The sequence below is a fragment of the Sinocyclocheilus rhinocerous genome, unplaced genomic scaffold, assembly GCF_001515625.1.
Source record: "Sinocyclocheilus rhinocerous isolate Xijiao unplaced genomic scaffold, SAMN03320098_v1.1 scaffold1570, whole genome shotgun sequence".
Classification (NCBI taxonomy): Eukaryota; Metazoa; Chordata; class Actinopteri; order Cypriniformes; family Cyprinidae; genus Sinocyclocheilus; species Sinocyclocheilus rhinocerous.
Window position 1 is genome coordinate 133,889 of NW_015664984.1, and position 26,096 is coordinate 159,984.

The following is a 26,096-nucleotide window of genomic DNA, read 5'->3' on the forward strand; positions in this document are numbered from 1 at the left end:
TTAAAATGTGTGTGTGTGTGTGTGTGTATATATATATATATATATATACAATATTATATATAAACATTTATATCACTTTATATTATTTTAGTTTTATATTATTAAGCGTCTTTACTATGCAACATTTAAATTAATGTCAGCCTTTGTTTATAAATTTTTTTTTCAGAGAGAGGTGGAGATACTGATGTTTTTAAGTGCTATAGTCATGATGAAGAACAGAAGAGCAAGTAAGAGTTTCTCCCTCTTAAAACACTTTTTTCCATCTTTGTGCAGTTCATTTTCTCTATAGCATTCTTTATTGGCATTCAAATGTCAGCAAATAATCTCTTAACCATCATCATCGTCTTGATGCTGAGGTTGAATGTGAAGGTTTTGTTTATACACTAAACATTTGGGCACCTGTGAGTCTTTGTGCTCTCAGTGACGGTTGTCTTTGTGTTTGTTGTTAAATCAGTTTTCTTTGTCATTCAGTGTTTCTGTTACACTCTTTCCCCCTCCTCCAGCTCTGCTGTTCAACTCGACCCCTTTGAGTATGCATTTTCGTATCACAAAGCAGTTCGATATGAAAATGTTCATATCTTTCCTCCCCAGTTACTATCGAGCAGCACTTGGGCAACATCATCCTCTTTTGTAAAGTGGCCAATGTGATTCTGTTCTTCAGACTGGACATACGTTTGGGGCTTCTCTACTTGACATTGTGTATTGGTCAGTATTTTTTATCTTTCACAAGATTGCAAACAGTCACTCAATTGGAAAGAACTGTAGACTTAAAAAAAAAAATTTTGACAAATGTAATACAGGTTTATTATTGTTTACTAAATCTTTAAAAAAAAAACTGAAAAATTAAAACTTGAACTAAAATTGTAATGAAAACAGAAAATATATAAATAAAATCTAATTAAAATATGAACAAAAATTAAAATAGTATATCATTGATACTAATCACGGTAAAAAAGTTCGGAATACCATACATAAAAATAATGCATGTGGAAATAAGTAAATGGGCAACGTGTCCCACGTGTGGTGCATCTGTATCATTCACTGTTGTGTCTTTATATTTATTTATGATAAAAATATGGCACACAGTGGGTTCCAAAACCCTGAACAATACAGCAAAAGTGGGTAAATCTGGGCACTGTTAAATTCACAGAAATTTGTAGGATTTTGAAACAATAAAAGTGAAAGCATATTAAAACTGTACTATATAATTTAGTATAATTTATAAGGTATTTAAATTAGACAAATGTAATACAGGTTTATTATTGTTTACTAAATCTTTAAAAAAAAAACTGAAAAATTAAAACTTGAACTAAAATTGTAATGAAAACAGAAAATATATAAATAAAATCTAATTAAAATATGAACAAAAATTAAAATAGTATATCATTGATACTAAAATCCCACTGATTATAGTGGTAGTGATTGTATTATGATGGCTGTTAATATTCTCTAATGATTGATGCAGTTTCCCTGATGACCTGCAAACCTCCGATCTACATGGGCCCTGAATACATCAAGTACTTCAGTGATAAAACCATTGATGTGAGTATGTGTTCATATCATAGACTGTATAAAAACATGGACGTAGTATCCGTGACGTCACCCGTAGGTTTCTGAAGAGGGTTTTTGAAGCCTAAAGTGGGCGGAGCTGGCCGTCGCCATCTTGGCAGCACGTCACTCACGGATAATCGAAAAAAATTCAGCTGGTTGCTGAAACCACGCCCACCTAGCTCGACGGTGGTGACAGCAGCAGCAATCCACCTGTCACTCAAGTGGCCACGCCCTTAATTATGCAGAACGTTAAGGCTTAATATAATTTAAACGGATGAGTTATAAAAAAATTCACCCCCCTCACAGCTGTCATGAAGGGCAAAATTAGCTATATAGACCAAAACCACTTTTTGTACCAAGCTGTAAACATTTTTTTCTGCTATAAAGTTGGGCATTTTAACATGGGGAGTCTATGGGACTGACTCCCTTTTGAAGCCAGTCGATGAATTGCAGTTTTAGTCACTTCTGTGTTGGTTTCACAAGAGAGAGAGCGGAAGGTTGCCGCTTGGTTCATATTAGCCAGTTTCCTTTAGACACAAGTACTTTAGTCATGGCTCATGAGCTGCTGGTTTTCAAAACACATTTGCACAGAATGGGAAAAGATCTGAACAATATGAATGAGAATGATTGGGGAGATGTATACTAGAAGAGCGTCAGTGATGGGCACGCTTTATTCTGGGGCATCTCATTGCATACTAACCACTGACTTAAAACATCAAAGCTTGAGTGTGCTTGGTTTATTAGTAACAGGAATTCAGAGGCCATAAATGCTTATTACCATTGCAGCCCGGTATTCTTTGCAAATAAGCCATTTTCAAATTTCAGCCACATAGCTGAACTTTAACTTCAGCAGCCTGAGGGGAATGTTGAGTTCAAATATATGCTTGAAACTGTTCAGTTTATGCTAGTGTGTATAGATGCTCACTTTTCTTTTATTTTTAGGATGAGTTGGAGAAGGATAACAGAGTGACCTGGATCGTGGAGTTTTTTGCTAACTGGTCACCAGAGTGTCAGTCTTTCGCCTCTGTCTATGCTGATCTGTCCTTGAAGTAAGAACGTCGCTCTTCATTATGGCTTAAATGTTTTTTGGAAAACAATTATACTTTTATGCATAAAAGACATTCAACTGATCAGAATAGACAGTAAAACATTGATAATTTGACAGAATATTTTTTTCTATTCCTCAAAGAATCCTAAAAAAAAAAAACACATTAATGTAATATTTTTCAGCTATTAATAAAAAATCATTAAGCAGCACAACTGTTTTCAAAATTGATATTAATACAAATTATTTTTTGATCAACAAGAAGCACTCAACCTGAATATTTCAGAGTGTCAAACCTGTGATAAACTCTTATATTAAAGGGGTCATATGATGCTTTTTTAAAGATCATTATTTTGTGTATTTGGTGTAACAGAATATGTTGACATGCTTTAATGTTCAAAAAACACGTTATTTTTCAAATACTGTACATTATTGTAGGTCCTCTATGCCCCGCCTCTCTCAAACGCTTCGTTTTCTACAAAGCCCCCTCCTTTGACAAGCGCAGTCTGCTCTGATTGGCCAGCTGACCCAGTGCACTGTGAATGGAATGAATGTCACGAAAATAAGCTATATGAAATAAATCCTAAATAATTTTACTAATTAAAAACAAATTAGACTAATGGCTGCTGAAAATTCAGCTTTGCCATCACAGACATTAAATAACATTTTAAATTGTATTTAAATAGAAAACAGTTCTTTTAAATTGTATTAATATTTCATAATATTACTGTATTTAAAAAATTTTGTTTTTTTTAAATCTTACCGACCTCAATCTTTTGACTTGTACTGTACATCTAGCATCAGTTTCTGTGAATTTAAATATTCTGAATAGAAACTATTAACTTCTCTCTTACTCAGGTACAACTGTGCTGGGCTGAAGTTTGGCAAAGTGGACATTGGTCGTTACAGTGAAGTAGCCAAAAAGTAAGCAGCTCTGCTGTGTCTCTGAGCTAATTGTAACAAATTTTGACAATGTGCAATGTTTGCTTTTTTCCCCTCAGATACAGGGTCAGCACCTCTCCTCTCTCAAAGCAGCTGCCCTCTCTAGTGCTCTTCCAGGGAGGAAAGGAAATTATGAGGCGCCCTCAGGTGGACAAAAAGGGACGGGCAGTATCTTGGACCTTCACAGAGGTGAGGCTTAATCTTCAACAACAAAAAAAAGAGCTTCAGGAGTGGAAAAACTTTGTCAGAAACATCCTGCTTTATTCTCTGTGTATGTTTCTGTACTATACAGATAAATGTGTTGTGACTAGTGTTTTTCCATTGTTTCCAGGAAAACATCATCCGAGAGTTTAACCTCAACGAGCTGTATCAGAAGTCAAAGAAGCTTGGTAAGACCAAAGGAGAGAAGTTCGAGAGGCCCAGCGAATCTGTGTTTGCCCCTGTGCCTGAAGAGGAAGAGCCGGAGGCCGAGACCATCACCGCGATGGACACAGAGAGCAAGAAGGACAAATAGAAAGTGCATGCTGCTGAAGAGCACTGTGAATCACTATGGGACTGGAGCAGAATGTGCTAATGTTCAGTATGCAGAGAGAAAGAGTTTGTATGAAGTTATAAACGGAATGATTGTGTCGTTTCTTTTTTGTATAACGTATTAATTAAGTGCAAAATCAGTCGAATAATGTAGTAAATCCTTATTAATATGTATTTAAATGTCATAATCATCGATATACTGGACACAGACATCCAAACAACTGTTATTTGGGACATTGTCATATTCAATTTCTGTCAGCTGTTTTAATTTAATCAAGTTAAACATTGGACATCTACCTCTAATATGGGTGATAATTGTGAAGTGATCATTAGTAGGGGGTTATTTTTTTGCATATGCATCACATTGGGGAACAAACTTTATATCAGTTGTTTTTCTATTGTATTGTTAATCCTCCCATTCTATTGTCACTCCTAATATTTTATTTTCTAGAGTTTTTTTACTACTTTTCTGAGATGCAGCTTGGTTGTGTGATGGTACAGACTACTAGACTGAATTCAGTGGTCCAAAAAGAGAGGGTCTTTTATGCCAACAGTTCATATTTTGAACATTTACTAAATCTGTAAGAGCAAGATCTCAAGATAATATTCTGTAAAATTCAGTTGTTACGCAGTTACACATTTCATTTCACAGAAAATATACTGCTGTAAAAGTCTTAAATGTTTTGTATATTGAGCTTATTATTTTAATTTTATTTGTGCTGAATGATTAGTGTTTAACATTTTTATTTTAAACTGACAGGCACAGAAGAAAGCTGCAGGCAGTCTTCACGTTTTGACCTTTTCCAGTCATTACTTTCACTGTTGGAAGCTTTTATTGTCAGTTTGGTTTTGTGGAATCTTGTCGTCAATTTCTCCACAAAAAAAGCAATATTGTTTGTTCCCTATCGAGTAAACCAGTCTTGATTTTTCACTAATATTTAATGAATTGATGTCTGAAAGATGACTAAGTGCTTTGAGTGGTTGTGAATGGAAGGTTTTTTTTTTCCATTCCAATAAAACACTTTGTTCTTCACATCCTGGTTTTGTTCAGCTTGTGCGTTTTAAAAATTTGCTCCAAATTTAGACTTAGAATAACCAAGCAGATGTTGCTTGGAGTCAGAAGCTGAAACGTGCATATATAAATGACTCATTAAAGTGCTCAATTAGCATTTGAGATTTGCGTTCAAACAGTCAAAGCATTCTCGATGACACAAACCATGTGTATTGGCTACCAAAAATATACATAAAAGTTACAGTTCCTCGTAGACCTTTCAGAACTAACTTCACTAATTCCAGAGTAACCACAGGTTCATCACAACAGGTTGTTTCAAAATGATCACTAAATACCAAATTCATTAATTCAATAAAATATATATATATATAAAAAACTTTTTTATATTAGCTAAAAACCTGTTAAACTTACCGAAAACTAAAATGAAAAGTTTAAACTTTAGACATACAAAAAAACTAAAAAGATGACAAAAACATAAAATTACTTGAACATTAAGATCAAATCAATATAAGGTTGTATATCTCAAGGAGCACATCTACTAACATTTTCAGTATTTTTAGGTACACCCAGTTATTTTCCAATGCAGCAACAAGGTAACGAGGTGCCAAAATATGTTTATACTATTTTTCTGATGTCTACATTCACAAACGGGCTTTCACATATTTGTGGATGGACAGAAAAAAAATAGTTTTGTTGTATAGTTTTCTAAAGATTTTTATCTATTAAAACAGGAGCAATGCATAAAGGGGACATTAAAGTCAAAATCATAACTGATTTATAAAGAGTTTATTACCAATGCTCAAACACACACGCATACACATTCACAACCATGTTCACTCACACTGAACTATACAGTACACGTTATTTTTTCTTTCCCTCCCTCCCCTCAATCCATCTTTTGATCCAAAATATTCCTGTAAGTGTATTTATTGGCTTTGTACAAGTCAGCAAACACATTCTGTCCCGATTGGCCAGCTCTGATCTAAATGTTGATCAACATCCTTGACAAGACAGACGATGACTGAAATGAGTCCTGCACAATGTCACAATCTTCTCAAATGCAATAGGTAAGAATTAAATAACTAAAAATAAAAGGCTTTCACTGATTCATAACGACAGCTAACTTCCCCTGATTGGTTCAACTGCTGTCCAATCAGAGGGCACTGATATGGTTCCCCACCTGTTCTGTGGCATCGTGAGCAGGAAGCTTTAAAGGGGTCATATGATGTTGCTAAAAAGAACATTATTTTGTGTATTTGGTGTAATGAAATGTTTATGCGGTTTAAGGTTAAAAAAACACATTATTTTCCACATACTGTACATTATTGTTTCTCCTCTATGCCCCGCCTTTCTGAAACGCGTCGATTTTTACAAAGCTAATCGGTCTGAAAAGCGAGGTGTGCTATGATTGGCCAGCTATCCAGTGCGTGGGTGCGTGTTAGAACGAGCCGTTTTAGGTAGATGTGGTTGACTCTTAACTTTTATAAAGAATATCTCTTTGGATTTGAGACTTTAGTCTTTGCAACTTTACAGATCTTCTTTATGCACCAAGAGCTTGTAACACTCCAAAGAGAAAGGAAAAATTGAAATCGCATCATATGACTCCTTTAAATCCTACAAGGCTGGCTAGTCAAGGCCACCGATGAGATTTGGCTTTCACATATTAATATAAAAAAAACGAAATGAAAAAATAAATCAGATCTAAGAGGCAGCCAATCAATGTTTACAGGATAAAATTTGAAATATGCCCCACAGATTGGGCTCCACCATATCAAATGCATTTTTATGCTACGATTAACCCTCTGATTACCAGCTGATCTCTTTCCAGCTAGAGCGGCCATCAGCTCTTTATCCCTCTATTTGATTAGATAAAATCCATAGAGAACAAATATCAGCCTTTGTAGAAAAAAAAAAAAAAAAACGTTTTGATCTTATCAATAGCCATTTATAAAGTCATATAAAATAACACTTTATAAATTAAATAAAAACTTCCTTGAATTTCCAAGGCCATTGCTCAGAAAACACTACTTGCACTTGAAAAGGCTGCTGTCATTTAAATAACGCATTAGTCCATGTCCTTATCTTTTCTACTGTTTTGCTTCCCTGGTGCTGATTGGATACAGATACATTGTCGCATGCCAAACACAGTGGTCTGAAATGGCTGCTGAATGCCACAGGTCCCCTTTTGTAAAAATCTACTTCCATTCGGTGATTAAAAAAACAACAAAAAACAAACTGATCTTTTTTTCTCTATACTGAACAATTTACACATTTATGTTGGATAAAAATCTTTTTTTGTTGTTATGTACTGAAATGTTTTCAAGGCAATCCGGTCCTTTGCCGTCACACTGATTATGCGCTCCAGCTCCTTACTGGTGAGGAGTCCTGAAGTCCCACTATGTCACGACTCGAATGACCCCCTGCTCCTCCTCCTCCTTTATGTCATATCTAACCAAAACCTGCTGGTCAGCATGATTTCCTTTTCAAAAAATAACAGCAGAGGTCAGAAGTTTTCAGATCTTTCCTGTAGGCACCAATAAATGTCCGCAAAACAGGATTTTCTCTGCTGTGTCGGTGAGGAAAATGAGTCCATGGCTCAATTCTTGACAACACGGGTCAAACCAGCGTGTCTCTCACACTGATATCTCGTAAGTGGTCCCTCCGACGCCCGTCACCTTCTTCACCCCGCCTCCAGGCTTGTGGGCGGGGCTCTGAGAAGAGCCAGCACTGGAATATGCCTGACCTGGGCGAGTGGATACGCTGACAGGATGAGAGGGGGACGAGGGGGTGGAAGATGGTTTGGGCTGCCCGTTTGTCTGATTATACGACTTCATCTGAATCTCGTCCCTAAACCAGAGAAACCGAGATGTTAGAGAAAGATCTAGATTAGAATGCAGTTTTTAGTACTTACAATACTGTTCAAAAGTTTGTTTTGTCATTAAATTGATGGAAGTGGCAATCAAATACATTCATAATGATTATATTTTAAGTTATAACGATTTATATTTTAAATAAAAGCTCTGAAAACATATATATATATACATATCATGGTTTCCACAATGTTTTCAACATTGATAATAAGAAATGTTTGAGCAGCAAATGAGCATATTAGAATGATTTCTGAAGGGTCACATGGCACTGAAGACAGCTGAAAATTCAGCTTTGCATGACAAGAGTAAATTACATTTTAAAACATTAAAATAGAAAACAGTTCTAATAATATTTCATAATATTACTGCGTTTTTGAGTAAGTAAATAAACTTGTTGAGCATGAGAGACATAAAAAAAAAAACTGAGCTGTAGTAGTGTATTTTAGAGTAAAAGTATTATGATTCTGTAGCATGCATTCAAACCAAACACAAGCCTGTATCATGAAAAATTAATAGGGTCAATATTAAAGTGGTGTGAAATGTGCAATTTTGCTTAGTCATGAATGCTTCACTCCCACAGTTAAATAAATAAATAAAGCATCATAATGTAACCAAAAAATAAGTCACAACACACAAGAAAGAATCACAGTATGATAACTGATGATAATATATAAATCACAAAATATATAAATTATGTCAAATTCACTTCCTGTGATATGATATTACAGATGTCAGTTAAAAAGCCTCCCAGAGCAGACATCAGTTCAGAAAACAAAGTGCAAAAAGGCAATGAAGGAAGTTTAGCCAGAAAGGCAAATTCAGCCTTGCCTGCCAGTAAATTTCAATTTCTCTGCCACACTATTTGGAAAGGAAACATTCTCTTAAGCACTGAAGTATTGCAAGTTTATTCTAACCATCAGCTCTGCTGTCAGCATGCCACTCAAACGACCGTTAATGATGAGGGATCATTGCTTGGCCCTTGGTTTGTTTCCAAATAACAATGCATACATGTCAACTTAAAATATAAAGCTCTTATGACAGAATGGGTTTCATTTTTTCTCTCCCTCATTCTAAGCAACAATGTTTCCTGTAAAGAAGATTTATTCTCTGCTGCTTAGTGAAGGCCAGGTTGATTTTGTTGCTTTTAAAAAGCTGACTAATAACTCAAAGCAAAGCAGGCTTTCCAGACCCCTAAATGAGCAGTGATGAAGTTTTCTCTGTCTCAGATCTATCCATTTAGTCATTTTGCCAGTGATTAAAATGGATCTGTCTTGTTTATTCTAGAGTAAACAATATCCAGTTTATCTACCTAGGTCGCCATGGTAACAACTTAATCAGCAGCATGATGTCAGGAGACTTTAAAAATATAGTTTTCCACAGACAAGTGCTTTATTTGATTCTTTTCATGTTTACTGAATTATAATAATAACAATATTAATAATGAAATTTAAAATATAAATAAAGACTGGACATTTTAAATGAAATGGTTGTGGATGTGTTCAATTAAATTTCATTAGTAATATTATTTACATAAAAAAAATAATGAATTTAAATTTAATTTAACAGGCGTTCCGAGTTCGAATCCCAACTCGAGGACCTTTCCCGATCCCGCCCCCTTTTTCTCTCCAACTTAAAATACAAAACTCTTATGACAGAATATGGTTCATTTTGTTCTCTCCCTCATTCTAAGCAACAATGTTTCCTGTAAAGAAGATTTATTCTCTGCTGCTTAGTGAAGGCCAGGTTGATTTTGTTGCTTTTAAAAAGCTGACTAATAACTCAAAGCAAAGCAGGCTTTCCAGACCCCTAAATGAGCAGTGATGAAGTTTTCTCTGTCTCAGATCTATCCATTTAGTCATTTTGCCAGTGATTAAAATGGATCTGTCTTGTTTATTCTAGAGTAAACAATATCCAGTTTATCTACCTAGGTCGCCATGGTAACAACTTAATCAGCAGCATGATGTCAGGAGACTTTAAAAATATAGTTTTCCACAGACAAGTGCTTTATTTGATTCTTTTCATGTTTACTGTGACATCATGATATGGCACTGACACAACTAAGGAACATTACTAAATTTGCTACAACAGGCATTACTAAATTTTATGCATTCATGCAGAAGTCTGACCCTGTCCTCAATTACAAGAAAAACTACCTGAAATCTGACCTGATTATTCAGAATAATTCATGTATAAAATGCAATAATATTTATTGTATTTTTTTATTATAAAATAAATAAAATCTTTAACAAAAACAACTATTTAACAATTTCACTATTTAAGTCCCTTAACTATTTAACAATTTATTAAAGATAATTGATTTTTATTCTGTTTTAATACTTTGACAATTATGATTCTCAAACGTTCAACAGATGATCACCGTTGAAAGCATAAAATTACTGGCGAGTCGTCTCGATAGAATGAGTTTAGACTGATGGGGAAAAAGCAGAAGGAAGAAAGAAGTGAAAGAAATACACTCACAGGAGTCTGGGAGCAGGAGGAGGAGGAAGAGTAGGAGGAAGGAGGCAGCAGGCTGCGCAGAGCGTCGTAAGGTTGAGGGGGAGGTACTCACTTTGGCGCCTGTATGCCCCCTCCCCCGACCGAGGCCGAGGCTTTGCGGACCAGGCGGTACTGCATCTCAGCAGCGGCAGCGCTAGAGTACGACAGAGACTTCCCCAGCGGCGGGGGGTGTGGCGAGCGTGGAGGGTGAGTGGTGGGCGGCAGGGGCGTGTCAGTGGAGCGCGTGCGGTACGGATATGAGGGCTGAGGCGGGCCCGAGTCAGAGAGCAGGGGGGGTCGAGAGAAGCGGGGAGGCCGATGGTGATGGTGGTGATGATGGTGGTGGTGGTGGTGATGCTGAGAGTCGTGGAGCAGGCGTTCCCGCTCACGTTCAGGTGGAGCGGGCGGAGAGGAGGTGGAGCCACGTAGATAGCCGGCGTGCTGCGGGGAGGCGAGGAGGGCGGCGCTGGAGGCAGACGGCTGGTGGAGCTCTGCCTCCCGCTGCTGGGCGATCTGTGCCGACAGGAAAGGCGAACTGTATCCCACTACAGGCATGCGCGGTGGGCCTGCTGACATCTCAGGCACTGCCGACTCAAAATCTGGGCTTTCGGACGGCGTGAGCAGACTATTGTACGATAGACTGCCGTTCCGAGGAGCCGGCGGTGGCGTCTGATTGGCTAAGCTCTTGTAGCTGGTGGAGGTGGTGGCTTCGGATGGCGGGGCATTGTGGGAAGAGCGAACACTGGAGGACCGCGAGGCCCCTCCGGCGAGAACTGTGGGATCAGAGAAGGAGGGATATGAACGCCCTCCTAGGGAGTATCCTGTGATCCCTGAGCCTGGAGGTCCTCCAGGACCCCCAGCTGTTCGCTCTGGCCCGCTTCGCTCCGCTCCTCCACCCCCCTCGCGCCCATCCAGACTGGGCTCAGAGCGATAGCCTGGCTGCTGACTGGACTGGAGGAGAAAGGAAGAGGACTCTTTAAGACTGTCCCCGCGACTCATCTACAGAGAGAGCGAGAGAGAGACAGCAGGCAGAAGAGTGTTTATTAAGTTTCAAAGATAATCTGAAAGCTAAATTCAAAGGGATGCTGTCAAGGACAAAACCCTTGGGGTAAGGATCTTGTGGGCCACTGGGGACAGATGAGTTAGGAAAGTGCTTTCTATAGCTATAATAAAGAGCCAGCGTTGAGACGGACAGAGAGGCTAAGCTTGGAAAGGCAGGGAACAAACTTAGACACACTAAAGGCAGTGTAATTTTTGCATTTGTTTCAGTATAGCACACCACATCACATGAGCAACGTTAAAAATCTAAAGACCACAACATCTATCTTTTCTTGCCTTGTGGTCTTTTTTGTCAGGGGATAAAAAGCCTTGGGGCCTCATGTACAAAAAGTAAGCTACAAGCAAGCATGGCATTTACCCTGTTTGGCTTCTTAGCCTAAAATTGTAGATTTGATTGTAGAGTGACTGCATAATTCAGCCATTAAACTTGCAGGTACTTTTTTAATTCACAGAACAAAATTATAGCTCTCCTCATGAATACCTAGTTTGTTTTGCTACTAAATGATTTAACCAAAACTGATCAATGTATATGTGATTTTACATCCTACCAGACTGATAAAAGTCCTGTGCCTGCGACATTATTGTATGTGTAGTATTGACACAATATTAATATTTCATTTTTTACATATCACAGTTACCGGTGTACTGGTGTATTGCTATTAAAAGGAAGACAATTGTTCAATTAAGACTTAAACCCAACCCTGACCTACAGTTGTTAATACTATTTAAATCTAAACCTTGTGTACACACTTCCATAATGGAAACTCGTTAAACTTTTATACATGAGGCCTCAGGTCTTTCAGAATCAATCAAAATCACATGACATGGTGTATTTCTCATCTAATATATCCTAATCCAGCATCATAGAGCCAAAACCAGCACACCCCCACAGCTACAACCAGCAAATTGACTTGCACAGCCACTCTGTAAGGAGAGATTGGTTGTTTGTGTTGATGCACTGTAGGCTTTATTAACACTACTAGAGTATAATTAAATGGAACATTATATTTATTCTTTTGTTTTTCTTTCTTATAAGCTGTGGCCTTTTGAGAAAGCAATAATATTTATATAATATAACCCTTAATTTTTCAAGTTATAGAAATGAAGTAACTACTATGGTGATAAACTAAATAGTGGGAGATTCATAAAACAATGATAAATAAATAGAAACTCAGCTGCAACAAGCTGCATTTAAAAATTAATGCATATGGACACTGAAAAAGACAGATACTAGAGAAAGGAGATGATCATTGGCACATAATAAAACAATAACACACACAGACACACAGAAAAAGTATTACAGTGTAAACTTACTGATACTGTTCAACTGAAAGCCACTGAGTCAACCAAATTGGAGGGGGGAAAACAATTTAATGGATTGAACAAAACGTTAGAGAAAAAAAGACTTAAAAGTATGTGGAGTAAAGGAAATAATAATTACAGTCATGCAAAAGAATGTAAATGATGTCAAATTAAATGTCGTGAATCACCCACATAGATTGTGAATGAACACATAGACCTCTTTACTTTGGATAAACAACATGTAAATCGACAGAGAAAAGTTACCTGGTTGGCATAGGCATGTGTGAGGGCAGTGTGGTTCTTGCCCGGGCTGCTGTATGTGGGCCTGTACTTGAACATGGTGGGGGTGGGCGGGGCTTTATTCAACAGACTACTCTCTGCAAACAAAGAACAGAAAGATCAGATTTAGAGTTGTAAACACATTTGAGGAATGTAAAAGTGAATTAAACTGACACAACAGCACTGCAACAGGTAATCGCAATCTTAAGGCCTGTTCACACCAAAGATGAAAACGACAACTATAAAGTTTTAATAATCGTTCTAAATCTATGAAAACAAAAATTCACACCACAACTATAACGATAATGACACAAAGGTATGATATCATTTAAAGGGGTCATATGATGCGATTTCAATTTTTCCTTTCTCTTTGGAGTGTTCAAGCTCTTGGTGCATAGAGAAGAATTCTGAAAATAGGGCATAGAGGAGAAACAATAATGTACAGTATGTGGAAAATAATGTTTTTTTTTTAACCTTAAACCGCATAAACATTTCATTACACCAAACACACAAAATAATGTTCTTTTTAGCAACATCATATGACCCCTTTAAAACATTACAATTTGAAAAAAATTGAGTCAATCAAAATTCACTAGATTTTAGATTTTAATGCACGGATGTGAAAAAAATATATCCTAAGTAAATAAAAATAATAAATTAGGGATGCAACAATACTATTTTTTTTTTTAGAACCAATCCAATCCGATACTGAAAATTCTGAGTATCGGTCAACAGATACCGATCCGATACCAGCACATTTTTTAAAATCAATGTAGAATTAATGTACTTTTGTGTGTTGACCTGATCGTCACTTCTTGTGTTAAACACAATCTACCAAATACAGACAACTTCATTTTAATGAAAAATAACAAATAATAAAATATATAATCATAATCTATGAAAATAATACTATTATAAACTAGGTTAGGTTATTCTAGAAGAATCATGAGTGCACAATAATTTTATAAAATGTAAACATTTAGTGAAATAACATTATTGGGGAACAAATAAAAGTGAATAAGTGTAGGACTAAATCTGGTAAAATGTTATACATTGCTCTTTGTATTGTAGTAAAATACATTCATGAAAAACAAGTAAATATATTTATATATAAATACTATAAACTTAAAATACATTTCTTTTAAATGCACAGCACAGCATTAATGAGACGGCAACATATGATAGATAGGAGTCCTATCTATCATATGTTGCTGCCTCCATTACTGTGCTATACATTAAATTATTAATAGCCTTTCTTGTTCTGTCCTATCATGCGCAAAAGTATTATAATACAGTATGAAAGACTCAATCCAGAGCGGCACAAAGCGCTTATGCGCAGCCCGTGCGCAGAATGATGCGCTTGAAGCAACACGGAGTCACAGCACGCAGCGCTCCACATAGAAAAGTTTAAAGCAGAAAGAGAAGATATATTGATGCGTAGTGTATTAAATATGTTCTGTAGTTTATTGAGCCTTTTCTTTTAACAGTTGTAAAGTTCATTTACTGTGCGCTCTCGGAGAGTGTCATCGTCCTGACTGTCGTAACCGAACGCGACACGCAGCTTGAATGCTGTCCGCTCTGTGTGTGTGAGACGCACGGTTTTGTTTACTACTTGTACTGAAGTGCGCGAGACTCTTCTGTTGATATTAACGTCTGCCGTCTCACTAATGAGGACATAAATACATGAACAACATCTCCAGAACTGCTCTGAGAGTCACTTCATGAGCATTTGACCGTTTCATTTGAGTAAAACTATCCTCATATCATATAAACACAGGAACGTAAAGGTATTCACAGCAACCCATCAAAATAAAAGTTCGATTTAACTTGAAGGCATTGCGGCAGAAATATATTACTATTTTTCAGTAGAATGTACGTAATAGGCTACTACTACTACTAAAATTATTAAAATCTTATTTTTAAGGAATAATCATACAATATTTCTTCAATGTTTTAATTGTAATATAAAATCCCCTTTATTTTTCAAAAATAAAATTTGTTTAATTTTTGAAGTGTAATCAGTAACTAAAAAAATGCTCAAATAAGGCAAAAATTATCTATGTATGTTTGAGAGAATCAGAATGCTACTGTAGTTCGCTCTAACCCTCAGAGTGTCCGGCAGGTCCTCGTGACAGCCCAGGGTATCTGAGCTCTGGTTTAGGTGGAGGTGGAGGTGGAGGCTCGGCGTCAGCAGACTGACTCTCCATCAAACTGCTCTTAGACTGAAAGATTGCAAAAGAGAGGATGAAACACAAGTGGTTAATTAAATAAAGAAACAGACAAAACAGCTGACAAAGTATTTTCTGACTCATATACAATGTCCGACAGGAAAAACAATCAAATCACGACTCCTTCCTCCTCAATGCCAAAGTCACAGAAAAAAATAGTTACACTGTTGATGTTACATTGCCTGAACCGGCAAACTGTGCTTAAGAGCTGCACATTGTTATCCTGGTCAGGTACTGAAATATATATATATTTTTCTACATTTTTAGTACTTGTTTAGCTTTGGTTTACCATGCTAGGGTTGTGTGATAAATCATTTTAATCAGGATTCCGGTTTTAGCTTTTGAGAGAAGCTTCTTGTACCAGTTTTCACATAAAGAGTGTTTTTATTTATATGATAATACATCAGGAAACTAGATCAAATAAACCATGCAAGTTGACATTCTCTTGATTGGTGATTTGTGATGAATTCTTTATTAACCTTAATTAATAATCATGACTATGATTTGAGCAAAGTAATTAGGATTATCAGATGAACCTATATCGTGGAAGCCCTATACCATGCAACCCTATTTGGCACAGACCAACAAGTTGCTGGGTGTGGCAACATGAACACACTTTAGGCTCTTTCTCAGGCTTTGGACCATGTGGCGTGCCAACTTTCCATGAGTAACTGGTTACAGCAGACACACCTCTGTTATAATTTGAACTAGGGCAATAGTATCATGGCAGAGGATGCCAAAAGATTCAGCAACCTTATCAGAGGGATAAGACCAGGACTTCTGAAGATAATGGAGGAAAAGTGAATTAACATTTTCAGTAATCAGTTCCTTCCCTCTATTTCTGCACAATGGTGCACATTTATCAAGCAGCTCTCTCTGCCACACTGTACCTCCTTCCTCCCTCTCACTATCAGTGCTTATAACTCAACAAGCTACAAGCTGAGCCTTTCACTTTAGAAACCATTAATGCAGAAATCCATGTACTGCCAAAAAGCATGACTACCTTTCTCATAACTCCAGGTCGCAATGCTGAAAAATGTCAAAAACATGTAATTAAGTGCTCCAAACTGATAGAAAGTTCATGTATTCTTAAAGAACATACATCATTTCAGAGCACAAGATTTCATTATGGAATAAGAAAGTATTTTTGACAGTTTAAAAGCCTGTCTGTTTCAGACATATTAATGCAAGCCTGTCTGTGTCAGCCGTCCTCAATCAGATGGTAAACGGCACAAACAGATATTTTTTAAGCTTCGTCTGCCAGAAAGGGGAATTGGAGCCAGTTGCTTGCAAAATAGTCTAACGCACTCTCTGACCTAGGGATTTTGGCTCCAACAGGAACATCTGCACCTCAGTGGCAGAGGTAACGCTCATGGCCTCATTTAAACATTTTAAGTCATGAATTTCCATGGCCTAACTAGTTACCAGATAAGGGTTTTTATAAATTATTCAAATTCAGACTGACTTCATAATGACTCATTAAGAACAATTTGTGATTTGTGATTCACTGAACAATTTATTAGAAAGAACAGACTCTAAGGAATAACTTGCACACAAAAACACACGAGTAATATCTACAATTTCTTTCATTTCCTTGGATTTCTCTGGCCTGGAAAATACTAATTAAAAAATCCCAAATATTTCATACCAGTTGAGAGACTGTTCTTCCAAAAGGAGAAGGATGGAGAGAAGCCTTAAGAGCACTGAAGAAAATAAGTAAAAAGACTTTATTTCCTTACCCGGTGAAGGTCTCCTTGGATCCCGTTGTCGAGCACCTTGGCTGCCAGTTGAGCCTCAGTAAGCTGCGGTCGGAGGAAAGGAGGCTGAACAGACACTGTCTGAGCCTTCCTCTTTCTACCCAGATACCTGAGAGATCAGAATACAACACTGTGTTAAAACCTCAATAAGAAAATACAACATATAGGTCAAAGTTATAAATGTAGGGGAAAACGTGCCTGGGTGCCTGTGAGCTGCACAGAACATGTGACACGTTCCTCAAGCAGCCGTTTGTGAAGGGGTTCACACCTCCCCTGAACTTCCCTGTTACCTACAAACACAGAGTTGCCCATTAAACAATAGTTGTTTATTGGTAACAACTTAGTAGTTACTTTATTAGTGATTTGTCATAAAACATTTAAAAATATTAAAAAAGAGATGGAATGTGGCCGCAAGGAAGAATAGTATGACAATAAGATACAGAAGTGTGCACATGTGGTCAACACAAAGAGGAGGAGAGATGGGCAGAAACTGGTTTGGGAAGAGGATTAAAATGAGATTACAATCTGAAGAACAAGGGCTGAGAGAAGGTCATATTTTGTAGGATTATAAAACTGCTTAATAGGGATTTTAATCCCAGTTCACCACCACCAACAACATGGTTATTGACAGGAAAACAAACACGACAACAGATTATGATTATGATTGCGCATGTGCATGCCTGCTCATTGGTGGTCCTGCCTCTTGCCACCAGAACGACATGAAAACCAGTGAGACCTGCCACTGGGATGAAGAAAAGCCCAGCGACACACATGACAGCCATACTGATAAAGGGTCAAGGAGGAAACAGTAAATCATCATACAAATCAGCTCTCATGTTCAGCTCTCACTCAAAGACACTGTTGCACAGTCTGAATTTTTGGCCAAAAGTTTTGGTGTGAGCACACATAAAATGAAACAATTGTTTGAGGATACGTGACAGCCGAATGCACGCTGTCCAGCTGCTGGGTGTGGTAGAGAATGAAAAGCAGGCCGAAGCCAAACACGCCCATTATGTGAGCCGTCAAAGAGAGCAGGAACAGGAAGAAGTAACGGTAATTCCTCCGGCCGATACAGTTGTTGACCCATGGACAGTGATGATCAAAATCCTGCAAGGAGAAAAGAGGCAAGTTGCATATGTGTGTGAGTCATAATGGTGAAAGAGAGAGAGAAAAGCTTAAGGCTGTCCAAAGCAAGCACACTTCTCTACTTAATTAACACAAATCGAACAGTCTAGTCTGCAAAGCATTAGTCAGAGCAAGAGTGGACAGACTGATTAATGACAAAGATATACCCTTAGAAAAAAGAAACAAGAACTGCAAATGTTATGGAATTGCTGTTTTGTAATGTTATTTGTTTTGTCAATGCACATACTGAAGTCACATCTGAACACAATCACTGGAATAAAGTGTGTGTGTGTGTGTTTACCTCTACACAGTTGTCGCACACGGAGCAGTGTGAGCAACGCGGGGGTCTGTAGAAACGGCAGGTGGAGCACCACTTCATCCGCACTTGAATGCCTCGAATCTCCACAGTCTTGTAAAGAGGAGCTCGGAAATCATCCTCTTTATCCTCATCTTCCTCAGCTACAACACACACACACAGAGTTTAACAAGCCTTCCTCAGTGGATCAAATTACAGTTGTATTTTATTAAACTACTGCTTAAGTCAACAGACCCAGTTTTCTTTATGACCGTTGTGCTCTTTAACACACATCTTCTTCTGCACAATTCATTAGTTCATGTTACTCCAAATGAATAAAATCTGTCTTCATAACATTTCATTAAAATGCAATAAAATAAACAGCTTTTTCGAGTGACGTCAACCTAGGCCACACAAAGAAAATAACTAATAGCCAATTAATATACAGCAGTTTTTTTCCCTTGCTGAATATTACATTTCACTCAGAAATATTAGGGAAGTGAAATGGACTGGGAATGCATTTTCATGTTGACTTTAAGACAGTGTTATGTTAGTGTATACTATTGTAGTACTGATTAACATTCAACATTTCTAATCTTTGTTTAGGTTCATTTTTTTATTTAATATAAGTTCTTTAATATACATTTTATTTTATTTCTATTCAAAATGTTAGAAATAATTTTTGTTAGTTTTAGTTAACAATAAAAACACTGCTTTAAGGTTGATTTAGCTGATGTTTAGTACATCAAGGTCAGTTAAATGAAGAAAAAAAATTATATTCATCGACTGAAATACAGTCTGAAGTACAGACTAAATGAAGAAGAGGTGAAAAAAATATTAAGTGGTTTATATATAAGGTGGTTTGTTTTTCCAATAAGACAGCCACACATTCTATTGCAGCTGTATACTCACACACACAGACACATCATATCGCAGATTGTTTCACTACCTCTAGGGAAGATGCCAGGATCCATAAAGGTGGCCATACAGAAGTTGGCCAGAACAAACAGAAACATAATGCCATTGTATATTGGCACAGCAACGGAAAACTGCTCTGAAAGCCAAGGGCACCTGTGAGAAAAAGAGGCATGAATGAGACACAGAATGAGACTGAAATCACACACTTCATGTATGATTTTATATATCTTTGTCAAGTCTGCTTAACCGTCCTAATTTAGGAAAAGAGCTGGTTGTCAAGGGAACACACTGACTAATAATGTTTTAGCCACATTCTTACTATAAGCAATATAGACGCACAGATAACCATACAATTTCTCCTGGGTAAGAGAGGGTACCACAAAACATAGGATGTGTAAGAACACAAAAACAGGCAGAAGAGAGAAATTAAAGAAGAAAATAGAGAGGGAAGTGGCACTTTATGACAGATGCGGTCCTATTTTCATTGCCTTTCAGTGTTTAATCCGAGGGGTTGGTGAGAAGAGAGGGATCAGAGGGGACAAATGACAAGAATGAACAGACGTGACACAGCATCTTACTTAAGCCCCCCAGATTTCCTCTTGTGTGCAAACTGGATGGGCCGTTTTTGTTTTTTTTTGGCATGATGACTATTTCATGTTCCTGTTATATTTACAGGTCACGAATTGCAGAATACAGGGCACAAGAAGTCAACAGGAAGCTGATGTGATTTCTCAATTTCAATAAAAGAAAACAGCGCTGACTGCACTTTAAATGCTGATAAACATGCATTAACATAAACATCAACATCATGTCCATTTCAGTGTCAATACGTCAATCTATTAACTTCGCAGGGGACTTTGGTATGGGTGCTGTAAAAAACAAAGACTGGTGTTCTCTTAACTGTAAGTAACATTGGCAGGAAGGTGACTCCTAAGACCAGAAATCCTTTTTGGATTTACATCAGCGTTACTAACTGTGTCAAAATGCATAAATCCTCATTGGAAAAATCTTTTATATTACTTCATGTAAGAAATGAAGTAAAACACAGAGACTAATTTACATTAGATCAGAATTGTTGAAAGTTGTGAGTCTTTTGAAAATCAAGCAAAATATATAGAATATTGATCCATCAAAACATTTAATATAGATTATTAATAAGCAAAGAAGTCTTTTAATACAATACAGGCAAGGTAAATTCTGATATTTAAGATACAGCCTGCTGTATTGAACATTAACTTATGAACTGAGGATATTATTAGAAGCGTATTGCTCAGATGTATGCTGTCAAAAATTTCAACAAAAAAAAAAAGACTATTCTAGCTATTTTAACACAGAGACTATAACAATCTCAGCTGTGGCTCATTTAATGATAAAAAGGCTGAAAAATGACAGCACTGGAATGACGTTAACATACTATCCTACCTTGCAACTGCTGCCACATGATCATCATCAGACAAGCTATTTTGTAAAGTAAAATAATGGAATCCTGTGCACTTGAATCGCTTTATACAGGATTTTATAGAAATTAATCTGTTATAGCGGTGATAAATGATAACGAAGCAAAGGGATATTAAAAAGGACATACATGGTATTTAGTCATTTTTTCTAAATGTTTAAATAAGAACGAGAAGTGCATGCTGTCACCTCTCATCCCCCTATGATGAATATGCTTAACATCAGTAAGAACCATCTTTTGTTCAAACTAATTGTTACTTCATTAAGTATTAATTCAAGTTACAGATATACTTGTACAGTAACAATATGCGCAATATGTGCAAACTCACAATACAAAGCATTTATAAAATTATGTCAACAGTTTACTGCTTGCACATAAACAGTATAATCTACAGGGTCGGCCTGATGTTTACACTCATATGCAATAAAGATAGCATTCAAATGTTACACCCATTTTATCCAAAATAGTTTTCACCTAGCTTGTGTGTACCATCATACTGTGAGCAAGTGAACACACACTGCTGTGTTGTAGAGAATAAGACTTCATCTTAATGAACCATGCCAGCAAAAATCAATTCCAGGTAGAATAATTTGGCGCTTCTGAATGAGTTCTAGGCAAAAACCTGCCATTACTCACTCCACAGCGCAGCAATACATTTTTGATCACTGTTATTTACCAGTACATGTTGACTCATCCATCATAAATGATTGCAGCAATCAGTGTTAGTAAACGTGTTTGTGTACTCACGTGAAGCAGAAGAAGAGGGTGGTTGATCCGACCAAGAAGGCCGTTGCCGCAGAGACTGGCACGTAGCGACTAGGCCGGAGAGGTCTGGATGGAACAGTGGGGTGGGGTGAGGAAGTGGGTCCAGACACGCCCCCACTCATGCTGCCGCTCGGCATCACCCAGGGGGCAGGATGGCAGCGTGCCCCGGAAAATGATCCGTTTGTGAGTGTGTTTGTGTTGTCAAGACAGCACAAATGCAAAGAAAGACTAGGGGAGAAGTCGTTGCCCTTTCAGCGTTATACAAAAAGGCCACAAGATGAGCATTGTTGCAAAAACACAAAAACAAATTCTCAAAATTGAAAATGATTAAAAAAGTTTCTGATATTTAAACACTCTGGCTTGTAAATTATTAAAGCATTTAACAAAATTTAACAAAAATTGCTCAAAATCTATTTTTGGGTCATTTAAAACAATTATTTAAAAAAAAACATATTTGACTTCTAAAGGCTTAGGATAAACGTTAAAAAGTGCCACAAAAAAGGACTTGAATATGGGAACTGCTTTGAAAAAAAAATTGGGTTCAACCAGTTCTTTAGTGGTGCTTTAAAAATATTTTTTAAACATTTGGTGTTACTGTATAAAACACGAGGTTACTGTATACTGTATAAAATAAGAGGTAGAGGAGAGCAATGTGTATGAATTTGCTTTTTTTCTTTTTTTGAATGATAACTAATATTTTAAAAATATATTTGAGTTTGATGTTGTGATAAGCAGCACTGTAGTCAATTAATGTCCTGGAGTTTTTCTGCTGTGAACTGGGAGTTGAAAAAGACCAAAACAGATATAAAAAAAAAATGAAACGGCAAAAGACAAAAAGAAGGACAGGAGGATTTTCTCAGTTTTGGTGTAGTCCAGTTTTGAAGGGAGCAACGACAACGAAGGAATCAACCGTTAACAATTTGCCCCCACCATCCACACTCAGAAAATATAAAAATGTCTTTCCTTCATTTCAACCAACACGTGCGCTACACTGCACCTTAAAAAATGGAACCTCAAGTGTCTCTCTCCTGAGTCGAAGCATTGCTGATCCACAGGTTAGTTTCGAAGGACAGGCCAGTATCTTCCCAAGTAAACAGGCTTACACCTGCATGGCTGATTAGATCAAATTTTCTCTTTTTGAGACAAGGTGCATGAAATGAGAGGAATGCTCCAGCTAAAACACCTCTCTTGATGGAGCTTGCACAGAGACAAAAAACAGGTGAAAGAGCAGCGCTAAGCTTGCACACACCTCAAAACACCTGGGAACCGATCCAGGTCAGTGGAGCGATTCCGAAAAGAAGACTTTGGAGCTCAGAGGAATCCTTGGATTCACAGGTGAGAATGTGAAGATTGAGGGAGGATGAGGTCAAAGAGAAAACAATGGACAAGAGTTCAACTTCTCCTTTCGGACACTTCAGAGACTTCCTTAAATGTGTACGTGTGAGTGTATCAGGCCCAGCTGCCATCTATTAGCAGATGAGGAGGCATTACATAAGGACCTCAGGGGGACGCGGCCTCAAGGGAGTGCCTTGAGCCATGCCTGCGCTTTCTTCTCTGACAATGTAGAGTTATCTCGTCTTTCAGCTGACCATACGCACACTCAAACACAGAGTATCCACGCACTCAGCCAATGTTGGGGCCTTCCAGTGGGTGTGCTGGAGAGAATGGAAACAACCTCCACCTGAAAAGAACAAAAGAGAAAAAAAAAATTGAATTCTGAGACAAAAAAGGCTTGAGCAGCAACTTTTAAATGGTAGGGCTGACACAAACAACAAATAAATAAAGTGTCTATTATTTATTTAAACTATGTGAGCATTTGTTTATATAAAGTATTCTGTGAGTTGTGTGAAAATGTACACTACAAATAATCATTCTATTATGCTTCTTTGGTGCTTATTTTGGTGCTCATTCTGGTGCTCAATTGTAAATAATGATTCTCTTATCAATGCTGGAAAAACACTGGAACAGCTTTTGAGGCTTAATATTTTTGTAGAAACCACAATCCATTTTTTAGCATTCTTTAATTAATATAATGTTCAAATAAAACAGCATTTATTTAAAATACAAAACTTTTGTAACATTCTACATTTCTTTACTGTCACTTTTGATCAATGTAATGACTCCTTGCTGAAGAAAAAAAATATTTTTCCATAAAAATATTAGCGAAAACCTGTTTTTAACATTGATAATAAGAAATATTTCTTGAGTTTCACATATTAGAATGATTTAGGGCTGCACGATAAATCGCATGTGATTGTCATGCGCATCTCATCAGTAAAGCCGGTTCTGTGATTAGTAGTAAATCTCCAGCACATGCTTTCAGATGGAGCGGCATTTAATACACAGAGCCATAGATCACTGACAAGCTACGCAATATCGAGTTCATAATCGAATGTGATTCATCTGCGATGAATCACATTCATCGCACCCCCGATCCATAGATGAGGGGGTGTGCCTGAAGCATGAATCCGTATTTAGAAAGGCATGGAAAACAAATAACGTTTGCTAACGGTTGCCTGTTACATTACAGTACTTAAAATTTCACTTACCACATAAACAGAGTAAGGAGAGATGACTGAGGACGATGGCGAATGATTTGCAGATTCTGAACACCACTGACAAACATCTAATCTTGTAAAATGTGTGGTAAGTACTGCCGCTCCATAGTATAAACAGAGTATGTGCGATCGCGAATCTCAAAAATGAAACTAAAAAGCGATCGTGCATTCAAAAGCAGTTTCAATGCCAGGCATAACAGCGGATCCCTGATGCCCGCAATTTATATACAGTATAATTACCCAATGATAAAACTGCGAGAGAAAGTATTGAAATACATATTTTCCTTCCATCTCGTATTTATTCCCTTTAGGGGTTCCATTGTACACGCCATTTTCTTTCCGAACACACGGATTGCGGGGGGAGGGGGGAATCACGATGCCGGCTCAACATCGTGATATCCATCAGCCATCGGCGATAGACGATGGCATCATCTATCGGCCCAACCCTATTTACTAGGGATGCACCGATACCACTTTTTCCAGTACTCGCCCGATACCGATACTTTTATTTTTGGTACTTGCCGATACAGAGTACCGATACCAATATTTTTATTGCATTTGTACATTTTTTAAATATTGGGTACAGAAACCATAAACAGAGTAAGGAGAGATGACTGAGGACGATGGCGAATGATTTGCAGATTCTGAACACCACTGACAAACATCTAATCTTGTAAAATGTGTGGTAATTACTGCCGCTCCATAGTATAAACAGAGTATGTGCGATCGCGAATCTCAAAAATGAAACTAAAAAGCGATCGTGCATTCAAAAGCAGTTTCAATGCCAGGCATAACAGCGGATCCCTGATGCCCGCAATTTATATACAGTATAATTACCCAATGATAAAACTGCGAGAGAAAGTATTGAAATACATATTTTCCTCCCATCTCATATTTATTACAGCTGTTAGTATGACAGTATTTACACAACTAACAATACTTAGTCGGGCAGCCCTTAGCCTTAATGACAGTCTGTAGCAACCCTCTACATTGCGAGTAAATCACTCGCATATGCGACTAAATCTTCACTCTGGCGACTAAATGATGTCTAATATTAGCCAATTGCTAATAAATTCTCAGATTTTACTCGCCAGTGTGTGAGTTGGAGGCTAAGTATAAGTTTAGCTCAGATATATTTTCACTCGCCGAACACTCTCTGACTGAGCGCATCAGAGTTTCACTCTCCACTAAGCGATCTGTGCTGTTTTTCAGTTAATCTAAATGGATGCGCAGCGCACATATTTTCCTTCCATCTCGTATTTATTCCCTTTAGGGGTTCCATTGTACACGCCATTTTCTTTCCGAACACACGGATTGCGGGGGGAGGGGGGAATCACGATGCCGGCTCAACATCGTGATATCCATCAGCCATCGGCGATAGACGATGGCATCATCTATCGGCCCAACCCTATTTACTAGGGATGCACCGATACCACTTTTTCCAGTACTCGCCCGATACCGATACTTTTATTTTTGGTACTTGCCGATACAGAGTACCGATACCAATATTTTTATTGCATTTGTACATTTTTTAAATATTGGGTACAGAAACCAAAAGAGTATGTATAATGTTAGTTGGTTAACTTCATTTATCAAATAGATACAGTCAAACCAAAATATATTCAGACACCTTCAACATTTCTCACATTATCACAGTTTACTCGCTATAGTTTAGAAAATGGTAATAAAATATGACAAGAACTCAGAGTTAAACAGAGTCAGAACAAATTCAGCTTGATAATGTCACATAACTTTGATAGAAAGGTATGTAATAGATTACAATCAACCAAAAATTAGACAGCTATGACAGTATTTACACAACTATCAATACTTAGTCGGGCAACCCTTAGCCTTAATGACAGCATATAGTCTCCTGGGCATGCTGTCAACCAGCTTCATGCAAACCT

At 37.4% G+C, this 26,096-nt stretch overlaps 2 protein-coding genes across 4 annotated transcripts in view; one reads left to right on the forward strand and one right to left on the reverse strand.

Annotated features, from left to right (window-relative positions):
• Positions 1–5,119, forward strand: part of tmx2b (thioredoxin-related transmembrane protein 2b) — a 6,109-nt gene extending 990 nt beyond the window's left edge. Inside the window, exons 2-8 of the mRNA XM_016541350.1 lie at positions 167–227; positions 592–705; positions 1,466–1,542; positions 2,494–2,600; positions 3,455–3,520; positions 3,598–3,727; positions 3,870–5,119. Of these exons, the coding sequence (XP_016396836.1) occupies positions 167–227; positions 592–705; positions 1,466–1,542; positions 2,494–2,600; positions 3,455–3,520; positions 3,598–3,727; positions 3,870–4,052 (738 nt within the window). The 3' untranslated portion in view covers positions 4,053–5,119. The remainder of the gene's footprint in view (positions 1–166; positions 228–591; positions 706–1,465; positions 1,543–2,493; positions 2,601–3,454; positions 3,521–3,597; positions 3,728–3,869) is intronic.
• Positions 5,120–7,344: 2,225 nt separating this feature from the next.
• Positions 7,345–26,096, reverse strand: part of LOC107730508 (palmitoyltransferase ZDHHC5-like) — a 32,624-nt gene continuing 13,872 nt past the window's right edge. For 2 of the 3 annotated variants that reach the window (XM_016541347.1, XM_016541348.1), the window contains exons 2-12: positions 21,614–23,312; positions 19,442–19,563; positions 18,499–18,656; positions 18,007–18,179; positions 17,753–17,855; positions 17,271–17,362; positions 17,055–17,181; positions 15,192–15,309; positions 13,073–13,185; positions 10,521–11,446; positions 7,345–7,928 (exon numbers count right to left, since the gene is read on the reverse strand). In XM_016541347.1, the coding sequence (XP_016396833.1) occupies positions 7,715–7,928; positions 10,521–11,446; positions 13,073–13,185; positions 15,192–15,309; positions 17,055–17,181; positions 17,271–17,362; positions 17,753–17,855; positions 18,007–18,179; positions 18,499–18,656; positions 19,442–19,563; positions 21,614–21,768 (2,301 nt within the window). In that variant the 5' untranslated portion in view covers positions 21,769–23,312 and the 3' untranslated portion in view covers positions 7,345–7,714. Of the gene's footprint in view, positions 7,929–10,429; positions 11,447–13,072; positions 13,186–15,191; positions 15,310–17,054; positions 17,182–17,270; positions 17,363–17,752; positions 17,856–18,006; positions 18,180–18,498; positions 18,657–19,441; positions 19,564–21,613; positions 23,313–26,096 lie in introns of all 3 variants that reach the window. The other variant, XR_001638690.1, reaches the window with a different exon arrangement.